The sequence below is a fragment of the Cetorhinus maximus genome, chromosome 20 (assembly GCF_964194155.1).
Source record: "Cetorhinus maximus chromosome 20, sCetMax3.hap1.1, whole genome shotgun sequence".
NCBI lineage: Eukaryota > Metazoa > Chordata > Chondrichthyes > Lamniformes > Cetorhinidae > Cetorhinus > Cetorhinus maximus.
The window spans coordinates 34147503-34167359 of NC_135898.1; the positions used below are offsets into that span (position 1 = coordinate 34147503).

Below are 19857 nucleotides of genomic sequence, written 5' to 3' on the forward strand. Positions count from 1 at the left end.
TCCCACCAGCAGGTCAGACCCAGCAGAGGTGGCAGCACAGTGGTATACAGTCGGGAGGGAGTTGCCCTGCGAGTCTGCAACATCGACTCCGGACCCCCATGCAGTCTCATGGCATCAGGTCAAACATGGGCAAGGAAACCTCCTGCTGATTACTGCATATTGCCCTCCCTCAGCTGATGAATCAGTGCTCCTCCATGTTGAACACCACTTGGTGGAAGCACTGAGGGTGGCAAGGGCGCAGAATGTACTCTGGGTGGGGGACTTCAATGCCCGTCACCAAGAGCGGCTCGGTAGCACCACTACTGGCCGAGCTGGCCAAGTCCCAAATGACATAACTGCTAGACTGGGTCTGCGGCAGGTAGTGAGAAAACCAATGAGAGAGAAAAACATACTTGATCTCATCCTCACCAACCTGCCTGCCACAGATGCATCTGTCCATGTCAGTATCGGTAGGAATGACCATCAGAGTATTGTGGAGACGAAGTTCCGCCTTCACATTGAGGATGCCCTCCATCGTGTTGTGTGGCACTACCACCGTGCTAAATGGGATAGATTTCAAACAGATCTAGCAACTCAAGACTGGGCATCCATGAGGCGCTGTGGGCCGTCAGCAACAGCAGAATTGTACTCGAACATAATCTGTAACCTCATGGCCTGGCATATCCCCACTCTACCATTACCATCAAGCCAGGGGATTAACCCTGGTTCAATGAAAAGTGCAGGAGAGAATGCCAGGATCTGCACCACGCATCACTGCTAGATCTGCACCAAATGGGGTGTCAATCTTGTGAAGTTATAACACAGGACTACTTGCATGCCAAACAGCATAAGCAGCAAATGATAGACAGGGCTAAGCAATCCCACAGCCAACAGATCAGATCTAAATTCTGCGGTCCTGCCACATCCAGTCGTGAATGGTGGTGGACAATTAAACAACTCACTGGAGGAAGCGGCTCCACAAATATCCCATCCTCAATGATGGGGGAGTCCAGCACATCAGTGCAAAAGATAAGGCTGAAGCATTCACAACAATCTTCAGCCAGAAGTGCCGAGTGGATGATCCATCTCATCCTCCTCCAGAGGTCCCCAGCATCATAGATGCCAGGCTTCAGACAATTTGATTCACTCCACATGATATCAAGAAACAGCTGAAGGCACTAAATACCGCAAAGACTATGGGCCTTGACAATATTCTGGCAATAGTACTGAAGACTTGTGCTCCAGAACTTGCCTTGCCCCTAGCCAAGCTGTTCCAGTACAGCTATAACACTGGCATCTACCAGGTTATGTGGAAAATTGCCCAGGTATGTCCTGTACACAAAAAAGACAAATCTAAACTAGCCAATTAACACCCCATCAGTCTACTCTCGATCATTAGTGAAGTAACGGAAGGCGTCATCAACAGTGCTATCAAGCGTCACTTGCTTAGCAATAATCTGTTCACTGATGCCCAGTTTGGGTTCCACTCAGCTCCTGACCTCATTACAGCCTTGGTTCAAACATGGACAAAAGAGCTGAACTCCAGGGGTGAGGTGAGAGTGACTGCCCTTGACATCAAGGCAGCATTTGATCGAGTGTGGCATCACGGAGCCCAAGCAAAACTGGAGTCAATGGGAATCAGGGGGAAAACGCTCTGCAGCACAAAGGAAGATGGTTGTAGTTGTCGGAGGTCAATTTTCTCAGCTCCAGGACATCATGACAGGAATTACTCAGCATAGTGTCCTAGGCCCAACCATCTTCAGCTGCTTCATCAATGACCTTCCTTCCATCATAAGGTCAGAAGTGGGGATGTTCGCTGATGATTGCGCAATGTTCAGCACCATTCGCTATTCCTCAGATACTGAAGCAGTCCATGTCCAAATGCAGCAAGACCTGGACAATATCCAGACTTGGACTGACAAGTGGCAAGTAACATTCAAGCCGCACAAGTGTCAGGCAATGATCATCTCCAACACGAGAGAATCCAACCATCACCCCTTGATGTTCAATGGCATTACCATCACTGAATCCCCCACTATCAACATCCTGGAGGGGTTACCACTGACCAGAAATTGAACTGGACCAGCCATATAAATACTGTGGCTACAAGAGCAGGCTGGGAATCCTGCAACAAGTAACTCACCTCCTGACTCTCCAAAGCCTGTCCACCATCTGCAAGACACAAGTCAGGGTGTGATGGAATAATCCCCACTTGCCTGGATGAGTACAGCTCCCACAACACTGAAGAAGCTGGACACTGTCCAGGGCAAAGCAGTCCACTTGATTGGTACCACATCCACAAACATTCACTCCCTCCACCACTGACGCAAAGTATCAGCAGTGTGTACCATTTACATGATACACTGCAGGAATTCACCAAGGCTCCTTAGACAGCACCTTCCAAAACCACGGCCACATCATCTAGAAGGACAAGGACAGCAGATAGATGGGAACACCACCACCTGGAGGTTTCCCTCCAAGTCACGTACCATTCTGACTTGGAAATGTATCGCCGTTCCTTCACTGTCACTGGGTCAAAATCCTGGAACCCCCTTCCTAACAGCACTGTGGGTGTACCTACTCCACATGGACTGCAGTAGTTCAAGGCGGCAGCTCACCACCACCTTCTCAAGGGCAACTAGGGATGGGCAATAAGTGCTGGTCCAGCCAGTGAAGCCCACATCCCGTGAATGAATAATAAAAAAAACAGGTTACTTGGTCATTATCAGTTTTGTTGTTTGAGACTTTGTTGCATGCAAATGATCTACCCTTTCCAGCATTACAACAGTTCAAAAGTACTTATTGGCTGTAAAGCACTTTGAGACATCTGGTGGTCATGAAAAGCACTATACAAATGCAATCCTCTTTCTTTTTAGTTACTTCAATACAAAATTTTGAGTGATGGGCAACATACTCTTTTACACTCCCACCAGTTAACAAGCAGAAACTACATGAAGTATGTGAAAATTAATAGATTGAGGCATAGCTTTTAATATCAGGAGTAGATTTATTACAATAAAAGCTTCACGTTTTGCACTAAATTGGTACATATATTGCAGCTCAGCTGCATTCTACATATCAAAAGAAAGCCAACAACTTCAGTTATTTGAGGACCTGGTAAATAAATAGTCATATACTACAATGCCAACATTTATCTTAATGGCAGAATCCCAAATAACACTTAACATTCAAGGTCTCACACAGTTTCCCCAGGTACTTGCTACTGAAATTACATCAGTATATTCCATATTTAAAATGTAGAAAGTTGAAGGATTTACGGCATATACCAACCATTTTAAAGTGAAAGCACCATTAACCTTTACAAAAATATTATAAAAACATGCCATTAGTGTTTAATATATTTGCATTTGAAAATGCAAAGTATTATGCATTTTGACTTTAATTATACATAACTTTTGAAGTATGGCATCTGAAATATACATGCACATATCACAATATGAAAATTCCAAATATTAACCCAGAAATTTAGCAAATCTTTACTGGAAATGTTGCAAGTATGGTTCGAGTCAGATGCACACTTCCACAACAAAAATGCATTTAGAATATTTGTCTTTATTGTTTTAAACATAACTCAAAGTCAAGCTTTCCATCAGCTACTCCAATACTTCCGAAAACTGGAACTATTTACTGGATTCAAGTATTTCACATTTTCTCCTTAAAATAATCAATATACTTGCTACATGGCTGCCCAATTCTCCCTTGTTAAGTATTATACTTTAGGCAAAAAGTTAGGTTTGTGAATGATAATTACTTGTCTGGTTAATAACTTAAAAAGTAGCTATTCAATGCACATTACTTTCAAGTTCAATGATCACAGGGCACTCCTACAATAAACGCAGCCCTCATTTATTGGGCCAACTCAGTGGGATCAATCAGGAGGACATAAGAGTCTATGTAGGAACCACCAATTTGCAGTTTTTTTTGAAAATTGAAGTATTTACAACAAAAATTAAACCGCACATATTCAGGTCAAGTCACAATCAGTAGAAACGTTTAACAAAATGTTCCACTTTATTCTGTGGTGATGTAACTACATTGGGGTCTCTTCTTAGCTCTCAGTTTCAGTGATCCATACCGAGCCTGTACAAAACAAGACTTGTTTAATAAATTTACTTTAAACAAAGTAAACAAAGTACAAAAACCCTCAACTTATGGCTCATTCTAATAAATTTCAGGTAAAGAGAGTTTTTACAATTAACAGTTCATTCTTAACTTCCCCGTTCATAAACAAATCATTCCCCCATGAGAAGATGCAGAGAAGATTTACTGAATGGTATCAAGGATGAGGGACTTGAGCCACAAAGAGCAACTAGAGAAGTTGGAATTATTAATGGAGGTGATCAAAATTATGAGGTGTTTGATAGAGTAAATGGAGAGAGAAAATGTTTACACAGGCAGGAGATTCAGTTACTCAGGGGATAAAAGTTGAAGGTAAATCGGCCAAGAACCAGAAGTCCTGAGTCTGTTTTATACAGCAAGCTATGATGAATTGGAATGCATTTCCTGATAGGGTGGTGAAAGCAGATTCAAGATCAATAAACATTGTTACTGTAAATCTATGCCCTCTGATCACCAACTCATGCCATTTTAAACAGCTACTCTATCAAAACCACTCTACTAAAGCTTTGACCTTCTCTGCTGTAACAAATAAGTTTCATATTTGTACCAAACAATCCCCTGGCTTTTAAAATTTATACTTAACACTGTATGGGACCTAACAATATTGCAATTAAAATTTAACTCAAACTATATTTGGAAATAGACAAATTAAAAATTTTCTTTAATACATGTTCAACACATGGAGTAAATCAAAACATAAAAACAACCGAGAACTTTCTCTAAAGTTACAGATAACCAATAGAATTTACCTCTTTACGATAACCTCTTTGTTTCAACTTAAGGCTCTGTGATCGCCGGAGGTATCTTTGTGTGGCAAACTCATCGTCTGAATGAGCACCATCGTGTTCTACCTCCTTATCATCCATTTCGTCATCAAAATCAAAATGCCTGTCTGAGATGAAATGACAATTCAGTAAACATGCTAACAACATCCTACAGTTGCTCATGGATATGAAAGCCAAGTATCTGTCAATGGACAAAGCAGGCATTGAAATTCGTTGCCACATTTTGTGTTTAAATTCCATTAACAACAATGTACCAATATGGAAAAATGTACATAGCATTTGTCCATCTGTCCACAAGGGGGCACCAAAGAACTCAATGTCCAGACCCCACAGCTCCCAAAACAAGATGAGTGCCCCATAAAGCTATAAGCAAGAATTACAGTCTAGATGCAAGGAAGTTGGAGAAACATGCTTGGCAACTTCAGAATTTCCCTTTACACAGCCCTTAGACAACAAAATACGCTACACACACACACAAAGCACATCAGTACATTTCCCATGTTATAATCAAATGTCAATTACATGCCCCCCTCCACCACCCCGCAAACACCCAGTAGGAAATTAAAACCTGCTCCTCCAGTGACATGAGCGCTGTACACTTAAAGGCCCTCACAGATCAGACAAAATTAAGTACCTAAAAATACTTATTTTATTTGAAATATTACCATGTGATACGAAAAATCAAAGTTACAAGTTTGTTTAAATTTTATTGGGAGTGATGAAAATGTTGCTTTGATGAATTGTGCGTGAAGGCAGACTATAGGCACAGTTCTCAGGTACCAACCACCTCTATTGTACACTTTAAAAGATTCTGTGTTTTCATTTGCAATTTTTTTTTATCTGTATCAGCAAGTCAAGAGACTGATTAAATGGCTAAACAAAAGTCAACATCAACACAAGCAGTCAGAGGTGACAGTGACTACAGCATCATAGTCTTGGCCAAGGACAGTACAGACTCGATTCTGCCATTCTATACACTGAGGTAATCAATCATACTTCAAATACTGGAATTAGCCTGCATATTGTACAAATAAATTTGGAGTTAAGATTAGTTATTTTAAGAATGATTTCCTGTAATGTTTGGTTTTTGAAGTAAAATGCAAGAATGAATGAATTTCCACTAGTTCCAAAATACTGGGCTAGCATCAACATGGGGGTCTGTTTGTTCTCTCCATGGTTGTCAATGGAACTGTTGAGTATCAAAAGACATCCTGCGAACGTACAAGACTGTTTCAATAAACTTTCTGAAGGCTTTACATTGGGAAACAATTTTACATTATGCAGATAGATAACAATGGTGGACTAGAATAGCCATATTCAAACTGAGCAGCACAGAACTGGTCAGAGGTCTGCAGCAGGTGTTTGGTGCAAGGTGGGGATTTGTAAAGGACAGCAAGGATACAAATTCTATACTTTTGAGGGACAGGGATCTAATGGAAGTCTGGGAGGGCAAGGATGAATGATGAGTAGGACTTAACGCAAAACAGGATGTGGGTGATGAAGCTTTCGATAAATTAGTTTGTGCAGGACGGAGTCAGTGGCCAGCAAGAAGAGCAGAGCATTGGAGAAAACCAAGTGTGGTAAGATTTTCAGGTGTTGTGGAAGTAACGCAAGGGTGGAGATGGATGACAATGCTAGCAATGGACCATGAGATCTTGTTTACGGATAGGATGAGAGGTTTGAAGCTCAATTCAGTAACAGCTAGGTGGTCAAACACACTGTTGAGTTTAAACTGAGTTCGCAGTGAGGGAAAGGGATGGAGTCAGGGCAGAGAGAGAAATTTGTCAAACACTATGCTTCAGTCTTGCCATCCACACACAGTCCCATCACCTATCACCCCTATAGTTAGTGAATCATCCTGCACCCTTCGGTTCACTGATACCAAGATTGTTGACTTTGTGTACAACTCCCTCTGGCTATGCTTCACCCAACTGTTAATATCCCGAATTATATTTCACCCACACAGATCTTCTAATTGATCTACCAAAAAGTTTGATGCTTTTGAAAGACTTCATTGCCTGAGATTCCTGCTTATAACTAATTCAAACAGCTTCATTTTGAAAGCATTCACTAAACACACTCACTATTCTACCATCACACTTCTCAGATTCAGCAAGATGACATGAGCACAAAGCAAACCACGTAGGGGAAAAACCACTGCTTTTCATCCCAACAACACTCAATGCTGCTGTTGTATTTTTTTTTAAAAATCCAAATTTAAATACTCTAATCCCAGAAAGTCAGCTGTGAACTGTTTAAGACATGGCTGTTTATGGGGTACTATTCCTTTTAGGCACTCGTTACCAGTGATACTGTCACTATCTATAGGATCCGTACTTCAGTATATGCATCTAGCCATGTTTGTGCAGGGATAGTTCAATGGCAAGTATAAACCTTGATTATCAAAAATATTCTCTCAAGGGAAAAACCAGGTTAAGACAGACACGATTCATATTTTTCAACTAACGAGGGGAATAACAGGTGAATGTAATGGGCTATTTCGAGCATTGAGAGAGAATCAGAGGACACAAATTGAAGCAGTCAAAGGATAAATACATTATCAAGGAACCTTCCATGCTTTTACTAACGGCATAATTCGCCAATTGAACAGGAGATGGAGGGATAAGGATCTGAGTTGCAACAAGATACCCAAAATGAATGATTGACTTTGAATAAACAGAATGTCTTGTTATAATTTCTACAGTCTTAGGAGTGAGAATTGTAATCCACTTGATTAATTTTATCAGAACAAGGATTCTTAGCAAAAAAAGGAAATTTCACCTGTAATTAACTATTCAGGATGTATTTACACAAGTTCAGTCAGTGTAGTTTAGGCTTTGCATCAATACTATACAATACAAACCTGATGCCAGAACTCCAGGGAGTAACATTCCTTTTTGCTCTGATTTTTGATAAGCCACCAGACCCTCCACTCCATCCCTCTGATTTTCAATTTAGGCCAAACTAACACAGGAGCTTTGGTGGCAATGCAACCACTTTGTATCAATGCCACAGTTGTGCTACATAGCACCCAGAAAGCAACTGATCATCAGGATACACGGGCACCATTGTGAAAAGGCAAAAAGGTTCTAATTTTGAAAAACAATATAGATGTCCTTTTACTATAAACCTTTTCATGCATTTTACGCTTTCGTAGTGCGGACATTTATCAGTATAGTACAAACTGACACTTTATCATTATATACTAAAAGTGTTTCTGGCTTAGAAAAAGCCACTAATAAAATGGGAGGCAATAGGTAGGAATACTTTGGATTGCTAAACATACATCATTTGAATGTTAAAGCATCCAGAGGGATATCCAGGGGTACCTTGCACTCAGCCTTTCAAGGAGTAGGAATGGGGTGCAGCTGGGGGTTGTGAGTTTCAGATTTCCACAATTACTGTAAAGAATGCTGAAGCAAATCTGTAAGCTGAAGGTAAATATACATGTTTGCCGAATCACAAGTTCCAATTCAAGTTTGGCAGACTGCCAAGCTTCCCAGATGTCAAGGCTGGGAAAGCAAATCACTGCCCCTTCAATACCTAGTGTCAACATAAGGCAAGGAAATCAGAATCAAAATAAAACTCATGCCAGCCCAGCCAAACCCTCAACTACAATGAAGTAGTAATCCCCATTTCAGGAATTTGTGGTCTCCAGAAGCAGAAAACAATTCAATGTCAATGAATTGGCAGTTACCAATGTGAATTTTACTGTCCAAACTAGACATTGGCAAGGCCAGCATTCACCTCCCAACCCCAATTGCCTCCAGAAGATGGTGGTCAGTCATCTTCTAGTCAAATAAGTGGCTTTTATTAAGCTATTTCAGAGGGCAGTTAAGAGTTGACCACATTGCTGTGGATATGGAGACACATATAGGCCAAACCAGGTATGGACAGATTTCCTTCTCTAAAAGAAACAAGTGAACCAGATGGGCTTTACAGCAATCCCATCATTACATGGTTGACAGTACGTATTCTAGCTTATTATTCCACATTTAAATAAATGTGATTCCAGTTGCCATGGTGGAATTTGAACTCTTCTCTTAGCCACGGGATTACTAGCACTGAAACATAACCACTGTGCTAGAGCTCCCTGGCTTTTGACAGATACACTTCAATCATAAATCTGGTTCAAAGTCAAAACCCGGATCTCAGAGATTAAAGATGGCAATCAAACCCACTGAGCCACACCCTAAAATGCAATGTTGTTGGAAGTGTTGCTAAACCCCAGTTGTTTCTCTTCTCCCTCTTTTTTTTTCTTTACCCAAACACCCTACCTTAGCAGAAAAAATTTTTGTGGCTTGTTACTTACACAGTCCAGTTGTCACAGTTTATTTTCCAGAAAGTTACCAAGCTGCACTACATCTCTCATTACTTTTCAAAATTTAGTTTTGGGTGGTTGTAGCTGCTTTAACTACTTACTAGCGTCGTCCTTCAGTAGATGTTTCACCTTCATTCTAGTATCTGCAGCACTAGTTATGGAACGATGTCCTACTGGCTCATCACCTTGTATTGCTGTTAAATCATGCATACTTAAGCTTCGCAGCCTCTCTGTAATTGCACCTTGACTCTGCATAGCACAACAAAAATTAGAGATGATAAACCCTTCATTTTTCATCATATGCATTCACTTTTGAAAACTTTGTTCAATGACTATCATACTCTATTTCAAAAAAATATGTTTTGCTTCAGCCTCAATGGATATAAGCACCAAGTGGTACAGCACCGAGTCAGAGACCAGGAAAGTATCAGGTTTAATCGCAGATCGGGAACAAGTCAATGGCAGCTGGGTCACTACAGTGGGACCACCATGGCCAGATTTGAGATTCAAAAAAAAGTTGGACCAAGCTGAAACTCCCAACTGCAATCCTGTAACCAGTAAAAGTGCACGTGCTCGGATCCCAATTGAGACTCAGGTCAAAGAACATGAGATGGCCCCCACAGTCAAATAATCAACTGCATCAATGCCCAGTCTCTCTCATGAAGCATGTTCACTTTGAAAAGGGGATAACTGCCACTGCCATGGAGGTGCATCCAGTATTGGTCACTCCCTTCAACATAGGGGATGCAAGAATAGAAAAGAGGAAAAGTACTCTTGAGTCTCATCTCAGGAATTTATTTGCAGGCTTCTGCCAATACATAGAACATAGCTGTGGAATGCACACACAGTTGCAACACAACAAACTACACAAGAAAGTATTTTTTCTACAAAAAAAATCTATACATAATTCAAACTAGGTGCAAATGGCCATTAAATTATTCAGGAAAGATACGTACACAAAGAAAAATACTGCAGAGAGAAAACAACTTATTTACATGCGGTGTTATCAAAGTCCTGTTCTTTTGTAAACACCGTTAACAGCAACACTTACAGGTAAAAAGCAAAAGCTGGGTATCATTACAAGTTAATTTTTACAGGCAAAACCTTATGATGGCATTTAAGCAACTGGACAGAACTACATTCTCCATTGTGAGCACAAGCAAGAGAGTTTTAAAATAGTCTTAAAAGTTTTAAGTGGGAAACTACAAACTTTGCGCTTTATATAAAATTTGTAGGCCAAGACCAATAACAAAATTACTCAGAGCATGAAGCAACAAGCTCCAAGATCAATGTTGACTGATGAGTTGGGTTTTAGAGAGTCAGGATTTGCATGTGTTGGCAAGTTAGACTGTGTCAATCAGAAGACTTCACCTTTCCAACTTAAAATTCAACTTGTATTACGATTTATCCAATTTGCATTCCATAATGTTGTGCCTCAATGATTATTAAAATAAATTCCAAAAGTCCCGATGCACATTTTAATTTTCAGATTGACTACAGTTCAAAGTTTTGAAATTCCCCTCGAAACCCAAAACATATTTTTTTAAAAAACAGAAGCTGTGTAGAAATATTAAAAGGATACTGAAATTGGAGTTGCAAGGTTACTGATGAGAATAACATGCTGTTAGTAGCTTTAAAAGCCAGCAATACAATCTCATTTATTGGAATCTTCCCAATGGTAACAAGCACCCAATTTTAAGGCTAAGAAGGTAATTAATGCCATTCACCCATATTTTAAAAAATAAGTACAGAAGCAATTATCCATGTCAAACTGTTTATGCCAATAGTCTCATTACCTCAACTTGAATGGGCCAGTACAACAGCAGAAAGCTGAGCAACAATCCTGCAAGACAGTTTGCGAGTATAGGCAAGAGAAAGCAATATCATAGTTAGAATAAAAGACAGAAGGGAAATGACAAGCTAGGCAATATAAAAAATTCCATAAAACTGTTGATGCAGAATTAAAGTACAGTTGCAATAAACCTTTTTTTTAATATGTGCATCAACTTTTAGACTACTAAGAGTCTTTTGGAGGTTTAATAAAGGCATACCTTAAGATAATCTAATATTGAAAATGTAAAACTAAAATGTCTGGGGATGAGGCACATGGGCTTTAGGGGAGGAGGAAAAGGATAATCATTACACAAAAATGAGAAACTGGACTTGCACACATACCTCTTTAAACTACAGCTTTGAAAAATAAACCTTGTAGGTGCACAGAATACTGCTGAATTCAGCCTGAAAACAGGGCAGGATAAATTCCATAAAGGGCCTATTAACAATGTTATATTCAGATATTAAAAACACTATGGGAATTCTGAAAGAATTTAATTGAGATCTTCAACTTCAGTAATTTTCAATTATCTGAGACTCTGCAACAAGGACAAGTTACTTGCCTTCACTGCAGCGGACACAGCAGCAGTTGCAGCTAAGTTTAGCCCTTGCTTTCCAAATTTCACCATAGTATCATAGCTTCGATCTTTGGCTTGACTAATATATTCATCTATATCCTGTAACACAAATAATTCACTATGCATAAACACCATAATACTTAGTCACGAAAATACTAATTTCAAGATTAAGTCACACAGCCTTTTAAGCTCAAATGGTTATCTACCACAATTTGCAAGAAATAAATATTGTTTCCAACATCAAAAATGGGAGAGCTAAACATGTTATTGAAATGTTAAGACAAAATTCGCATTTGTATAATCATGGACATCCCAAAATACTCTCCAGCCCAAGTATCTTTGAAGTACAGTCTTTGTTGGAAAGTAGAAAACGTGGTAGCCAATTTGAAAACAGGAAGGTCCAACAAATAGCAATTACATAAATGGCCAGATAATCTATTTATATTCATCATGTTGGTTAAGAAATACAAGTTGAAAACTGTTCTACTTTCTGCCATGGGACCTTGTGTGTCCAACTGGGAAGGAAAATGGTACCTGAATTTAACATCTCATCTGAAACATGACATCACTGACATTGATGCAGTACTTATATACTCTTCTCGGGTGGGGTTTTGAACCCAGGTCTTCCAACTCAGAGGGTATCTCATGACCATTGGGCCAAGGGTGTATGGAAAGGGAATTGGATAAGGACTGGGGGCATTGGGCTTTCACCCGGGCTTGAATTAAACCTGGACCAATGCAATGAAAATTTCCTTTCTTTTGATTACAAAAAGTCCTATGTGAATTTAGCCAGGCTCAGCCCACTTCCCACTTAATCTGTCAATATCATACTCCTGCATTCAGAGATACTCAAAGGTTGAGAACCAGCTTAATCTGCAACCAATCATTCCATACCTGACCTGAAAACACTTGGCATGCCCAATTTGGTAATTGTAACATTTCCCTGCACCAACAAATCTCATTTGAAAGAGGCCAAAAACACTCTCAAAAATAGACTGCTGCCATTCAATTAAATCATCCCTCATTGTACAAGCAGCAAACCATCTCTCACACATAGCATTTTGACTTATTCCTATTACAAGCTTTAAAATATTTAAGGTTAATTTTCAATGCTTAGTTGCACTGTTATTTTCCCAGTTGCAAGCATTATTCCTAAATGCTCATTTTTAGTTAAATTATTGTTGCTAGCAGGAACATGTTTCACAGGCAAAGTAGTAACCAAATAACACAATAACAAACAAGGCTTTAAAACGTTTTACTTCACAAACTTGCAACTGGTGTTTCTATCTGCACTGTGGCATGTCTTCCGTTTGTGCGTCATGTCCTAGAAACCAATACTGCTTCAGATAAATCTAGCAATTTGAAATGCTTTCACCAATATGGTCTAGTTAGAACGGGGGTTATTTTAAGAACTGACACTATGCTTATATTTAGCAGAAATACTTACTCGTTCACGTGAGGAGAGAAGAGGATGTAGAAACTTTCTGTAAAGTAAACTTGCACCTCGAGTGTACGGAGATAGCAACCAGATAACAAATGCCACTTTGAGTTCATAGTACAGGGGAAACCTGCAAACCAAAAGCAATACTTATCTAACTAAATGTAGTAACAGAAGCCAGGGTTAGGAAGGCATTTAGTTGCACACTGAGAAAACTAGAGTCATCCTAGTTAATTTCTAAATTACTTCATGCTTGTTCAGTTCTGTAAAACACAGCTGCAGTTTGACCCATTGAAATATAGCTAAGCTAGAAACAATTTAAATAAATTTTCCAGAAGTTGCTAAATCTGCATTTCTGCAATTTCAGTTTCAGACAACTTCCTCTGCTAAAAATCCCCATCCTCTCACCAAAGAGATGGGAAGTATGCGGCAATAATGGAAATACAAATAATAGGCAAGTTTTATTAAAATATGAACTTAGGCAAATATAAAATCACCTTGGAGAGTCCTCCTTATTCTTTGAAAGACAATTTTCTGTTTAAACCAAAATTAACACTACCCCAGATCATATTCTGCAGACATCATAAGAAGGACCATCACACAGGGAAGTGGCCCTCCATGAGGCATCATTTGACCTCAGCTACTTATAATCGATATTAATGACTTCTATGAAAGGGCCGAGTGCGACATATCCAAGTTAGCTGAAGATACAAATCTAGGTGGGAAAGTAAGCAAGGAGGTGAAGTTATCCACTTTAGTAGGAAAAATAAAAAAGCAGAATATATTTTCAATGGATTAGGAAATGTTTGCATTCAAAGGGACCTGGATGTTCTTGTACATGAATCACAGAAAGACAATGAAAAGGTACAGCAGGCAGTTACCATATTCATGAACCATAAGAGGGACAGTATTTAAAAAGGAAATATTTGTGCGCAATTTTGGACCATGAGCAATTTTAGGCCACTTCTTCCCAGAAGAAAACATGTCTTATGGTCCAGCAAATACGATAGGATGGCAAATAGTATGTTAGCTTTTGTAACAAAGGGATTGCGGTATAAGAGAAAAAAGAAGTCTGACTACAATTACACACGGCATTGGTAAGGCCACACCTAGAGTACTGAGTGCAGTTTTGGTCTCCTTACAGGAGGAAATACATAGCAGGCATCAAGGGAGTGCAACAAAGGTTCACTACATGGTTCCTGGATGAAGGTATTGTCCTCATAGGAAATTAAGTAGGTTTGGCCTATATTGCCTGACTTCAGAAGAATGAGATCTAATTGAAATATAATATTCGTAAGAGGTAGATGCTGAGAAAATATTTCCCCAACTGGGGAATCTAGCACATGGGATCACCATCTCAGAATAAAGGGTCAGCCAGTAGCACCAAGATGTGGAGTAATTTCCTCACTCAAAGGATCGTGAATCCAATGAATTATCTACCCCAGAGAGCTGTGGATAATCAGCTGTTCAGTATTTTGGGTATATAAGGAATTAAGGGATAAGGGAGAGTACAGGATGGTGGAGTTGAGCCAGATGATCAGCCAGGATCTTGCTGAATGGCAAAACAAGCTCAGAGTCATATGGCCTATTTCTGATCTTATTTCTTTTGTTCTTATATTCTCCCCTACAGTATGAAAACATGCAGAGCATGAGTTCCCTTTTAAAGAACCCCATGTTATGAAAAGAGCAAAGCACTTTCCCATGCACTCACTGTAAGGCTGCTGGAAACCAGAGTACGTACAGTAGCTAGTTGTACTCAGGAGGATACGACGAGAGACTTTGCTGGAAGAAGGGGCACAGTGACTTCGGCTACCAGGGAATAGCAGACAAGTTCAAACAGTACTGTTTGGAGAGGGAATGCAGATTGCTGTACGTAATACCTTGGCTAATGGACAGCTGTTTCAAGAATATACCATAAGCAGCCAAAGGGTTCAGATGAAATGACTTCTGATAAAGTCATTGGTGTTTCCAACAGCTAGCAGAGTGCAGAGTGCAGTGGAGAATACAGTCCATCAGCCATTTGCTGAATCCATTTGGAAACTGGTTTCTCTCAACCTTGGAACCGTTGGGAACAATTAACTGATCAAGACTAATGTAGAAACTTGGAACAATCCATATTAACTAGGGGAGGTGGTGGCGTAGTGGTAGTGTCACTCGATTAGTAACCCTGAATAATGCTCTGGGGGCCAGGGTTTGAATCCCACCACTGCAGGTAGTGGAATTTGAATTTAACAAAACCGAATAATGCCCATGAAACCAACAACCCATCTGGTTCACTAATGTTCTTTAGGGAAAGAAATCTGCCATCCTTACCTGGCCTACATGTGACTCCAAACTCTCAACAACGTGGCTAACTTGGAAATGCCCTCAGTTGTATCAATCCACTACCAAATCTATAAGGAATGAAACCAGACAGGCCACTCGGCAATGACAACTGCAAACCCTGTCGACCTTGCAAAGTCCTCCTTATGAATATCTGGGGGCTTCTGCCACAATTGGGCGAGCTGTCCCACAGACTAGTCAAGCAACAGCCTGACATAGACACACTCACAGAGTTGTACCTTACAAATAATGTCCCAAACACCATCATCATCATCCCATCAGCAGGGCAGACCCAGCAGAGATGGTAGCACCATGGTATACATCGTGGAGGGAGTTGCCCTGGGAGTCCTCAACATCAACTGGACGCCACAAAGTCTCATGGTATCAGATCAAACATGGGCAAGGAAACCTCCTGCTGATTACCACAGGCCACCCCCACTCAGTACAGTACTCCACCATGTTGAACACCACTTGAGGAAGCACTGAGGGTGACAAAGATGCAGAACCTATTCTGGGTGGGGGATTTCAATTTCCATCAGCAAGGGTGGCTCAGTAGCACCACTACTGACCAAGCTGGTTGAGTCCTAAAGAACATTGCTGCTAGGCTGGGTCTGCAGCAGGTGGTGAGGGACCCTACAAGAGGGAAAAACATGCTTGACCTCATCCTCACCAACCTGCCTGCCGTAGATGCATCTGTCCATGACAGTATCGGTAGGAGCGACCATCGCACAGTCCTTGTGGAGACGAAGTCCCGTCTTCACACTGATGATACCCTCCATCGTGTTGTTGTGTGGTACTACCACCATGCTAAATGGGATAGATTTAGAACATGTCTAGGAACTCAAGACTGAGCATCCATGAGGCACTGTGGGCTATCAGCAGCTGAACTGTAAAACACAATCTGTATCCTCAGATCCTCATGGCCCGCCATATCCCCCACTCCACCATTACCACCAAGCCAGGGAATCAATGAAGAGTACAGGAGGGCATGCCAGGAGCAGCACCAGTCATACCTAAAAATGAGTTGTCAACCTTGTGAAGCTACAACACAGGACTGCGTGTGTGCCAAACAGCATAAGAAGCAAGCAATAGACACAGTGATTCCACAACCAACAGATCAGGTCTAAGCTCTGAAATCCTGCCACATTCAGTTGTGAATGGTTGTGGACAATTAAACAACTCACTGGAGGAGGAGGCTCCACAAATATCCCCATTTTCAATGATGGGGGAGTCCAACGCATCAGTGCAAAGATAAGGCTGAAGCATTTGTTACAACCTTCAGCCAGAAGTGCCGAGTAGATGATCCATCTCAGTCTCCTCTGGAGGTCCTTAGCAAGACAGATGCCAATCTTCAGCCAATTCGATTCACTCCATGCGACATCAAGAAATGGCTGAAGGCACTGGATACTGCAAAAGCTATGGGTCCTGTCAATATTCTGGCAAAAGTACTGAAGACTTGTGCTCCAAAACTTTCTACACCCTAGCCAGGTTGTTCCAGTACAGTTACAATACTGGCATCTACCTCACAATGTGGAAAACTGCCAAGGTATCTCTCACCCACAAAAAGGACGAATCCAACCTGGCCAATTACCACCCCATCAGTCTACTCTCGATCATCAGTGAAGTAAAAGGGGTCATCAACAGTGCTATCAAGCGGCACTTGCTTAGCAATAATCTGCTCACTGATGCTCAGTTTGGTTCCGCCCGGCTCACTTGGCTCCTGACCTCACTACAGCCTTGGTTCAAACATGGATAAAAGGGCTGGACTCTAAAGGTGAGGCGAGAGTGACTGCCCTCGACATCAAGGCAGCATTTGACAGAGTGTGGCATCAAGGAGCCCTAGCAAAACTGGAGTCAATGGGAATCATGGGGGAAAACTCTCCGCTGGTTAGAGTCATACCTAGCACAAAGGAAAATGGTTGTGGTTGCTGGAGGTCAATCTCAGTTCCAGGGCATCACTGCAGGAGTTCCTCAGGGTTGTGTCCTAGGCCCAAACATCTTCAGCTGCTCCATTAATGACCTTCGCACCATCACAAGGTCAGAAGTGGGGATGTTCGCTGATGATTGCACAATGTTCAGCACCATTCGCAACTCTTCAGGTACTGAAGCAGTCCATGTCCAAATGCAGCAAGACCTAGACAATATCCAGGCTTGGACTGACAATTGGCAAGTAACATCAGTGCCACACAAGTGTCAGGCAATGACCATCTCCAACAAGAGAGAATCTAACCATCGCCCTTTGACATTCAATGGCATTACCATCACTGAATCCCCCCCCAACATCAACATCTTGGGGGTTTCCACTGACCAGAAACTGAATTGGACGAGCCATATGAATGCTGTGGCTACAAGAGCAGGTCAGAGGTTAGGAATCCTGCAGCAAAGTAACTCACATCCTGACTCCCCAAAGCCTGTCCACCATCTACAAGGCACAAGTCAGAAGTGCGATGGAATATTCTCCACTTGCCTGGATGAGTGCAGCTCCAACAACACTCAAGAACCTTGACACCATCTAGGACAAAGCAGCCCGCTTGATTGGCACCCCTTGCACAAACATTCAGTCCCTCCACCACCACGTACAGTGGCAGTAGTGGTTACAATCTACAAGACGCACTGCAGGAACTCACCAAGACTCCTCAGACAGCACCTTCCAAACCAACAACCGCTATCATCTAGAAGAACAAGGGCAGCAGATACATGGGAGCACCACCCCCTCCAAGTCACTCATCATCCTGACTTGGAACTATATCGCCATTCCTTCACTGTCACTGGGTCAAAATTCTGGAACTCCCTCCTTATTGTGACTGTGGGTGTACCTACACTACATGGACTGCAGCTGTTCAAGAACGCAGCTCATCACCAGCTTCTCAAGGGCAATTAATGCTGACCCAACCAGCAATGCCCACATCCCATGAATGAATAAAAAAATTTAAACATCAATATTCTGTAGACATGTATACAATGGGAGCCACATGCTTGATGGATTTATATGGGATTTAATCAACTTCTTCAAATGGGTCCCAACAATTACTGAGGTTCAGATTAAAATTCCGCTTGATAACCTCGCCAGTTCAGAATTTTTTTCCCCATAAGCTATTACATTTACACAAGGAGTTATCCCACCCACATTTCAAATGATGAACAATAGAGTTAGCAATTTCTCTGCTTAAGTGCAGACCTGACCAACTTCTATCTTTTGCTTTCTCCCTACTAGTCATCTGCAGGTTCTCCAAGACCAAAACTGCACCTGGCCCACTGTCTGTGACATCTCTGGGTTTACATGGAAGCCTGTAATTTAATCTCAAAATGTTTTCCACCATCCTCTGCTCCATGGCAACAGGAAAAACCACGCCCTATATCCAAGTCAAAATCTTTATCAGCGATCTCTAATTACCATTACTTTTCAACTGAGATACAAAGGGACAGGTTCCATCACACCTATTTACAACTTGATACCGATGACATCTTTCTAGGTTTTAGAGGCTTGGGGTCTTTTCACTGTGGGCTTAGAAACAGGTGTCATTGCCCCCAGATGCTAGCATTTGTCATCTCCCTTTCAAAACCATAATGTGACTTCCTTCCGATCTAACAGCTAAAACAGCCAGGTTTACTGCCAGTCAGATACCAGCCGAGGTCACATGGTTCCTTTCATTTAACCTACTTTGAAAGATACAGTTCTGAACCATGATAATCTTATAAACCAAAAGATATAGCCCTAGAACGTATTAATCGTATAAACTTCACTTGCATCAGAAGCTAGAAAAATTATCAGCCAATCTCGACAGTGAGAGCAGCCAACATCAAGTGATCTAGCCAGCATCAAAGAAGAGGGAGCAGCCAGCAGTTTCAGAAAAGGCCAATCAGCCGACAGAAATTGCTGGAAATATACAGCAAGTGAGTCAGCTGTTGAAAAAGAAAAACAAATTACCATGTTTGAGGCATTTACTCATCAACTAATTTCAATTGAAGGGTAGGTATACAGCTGAAAAAATCAAAACCTATGATTGTTCTTCACAGTAGCTGACTAGCCTGCAATGCATGAGGCATTTTGTAGATTTCCGGACTCACAACAGGGATGTCTTGCTGCAAATGTACAGGGCCTCAGTGAGACCACACCTGGAATATTGTGTGCAGTTTTGGTCTCCTTGTCTGAGGAAGGATGTACTTGCTATGGAGGGAGTGCAGTGAAAGTTTACCAGACTGATTCCTGGGATGGCGGGACTGACACATAAAGAGAGATTGAGTGGATTAGGATTATATTCGTTGGAGTTCAGAAGAATGAGGAGGGAGGATCTCATAGAAGCCTATAAAATTCTAACAGGACTAGACAGGGTAGATGCAGGAAGGATGTTCCCGATGGTGGGGGAGTCCAGAACCAGAGGTCACAGTCTGAGGATATGGGGTAGACCATTTAGGACTGAGATGAGGAGAAATTTCTTCACCTAGAGTGGTGAGCCTGTG

At 41.3% G+C, this 19857-nt stretch overlaps 1 protein-coding gene across 1 annotated transcript in view; it reads right to left on the reverse strand.

The window, feature by feature from the left end:
• Positions 1–2966: 2966 nt before the first annotated feature.
• reep3b (receptor accessory protein 3b) overlaps positions 2967–19857 on the reverse strand; it is a 60480-nt gene continuing 43589 nt past the window's right edge. The window contains exons 4-8 of the mRNA XM_078565869.1: positions 13084–13204; positions 11622–11735; positions 9327–9474; positions 4869–5011; positions 2967–4080 (exon numbers count right to left, since the gene is read on the reverse strand). Of these exons, the coding sequence (XP_078421995.1) occupies positions 4012–4080; positions 4869–5011; positions 9327–9474; positions 11622–11735; positions 13084–13204 (595 nt within the window). The 3' untranslated portion in view covers positions 2967–4011. The remainder of the gene's footprint in view (positions 4081–4868; positions 5012–9326; positions 9475–11621; positions 11736–13083; positions 13205–19857) is intronic.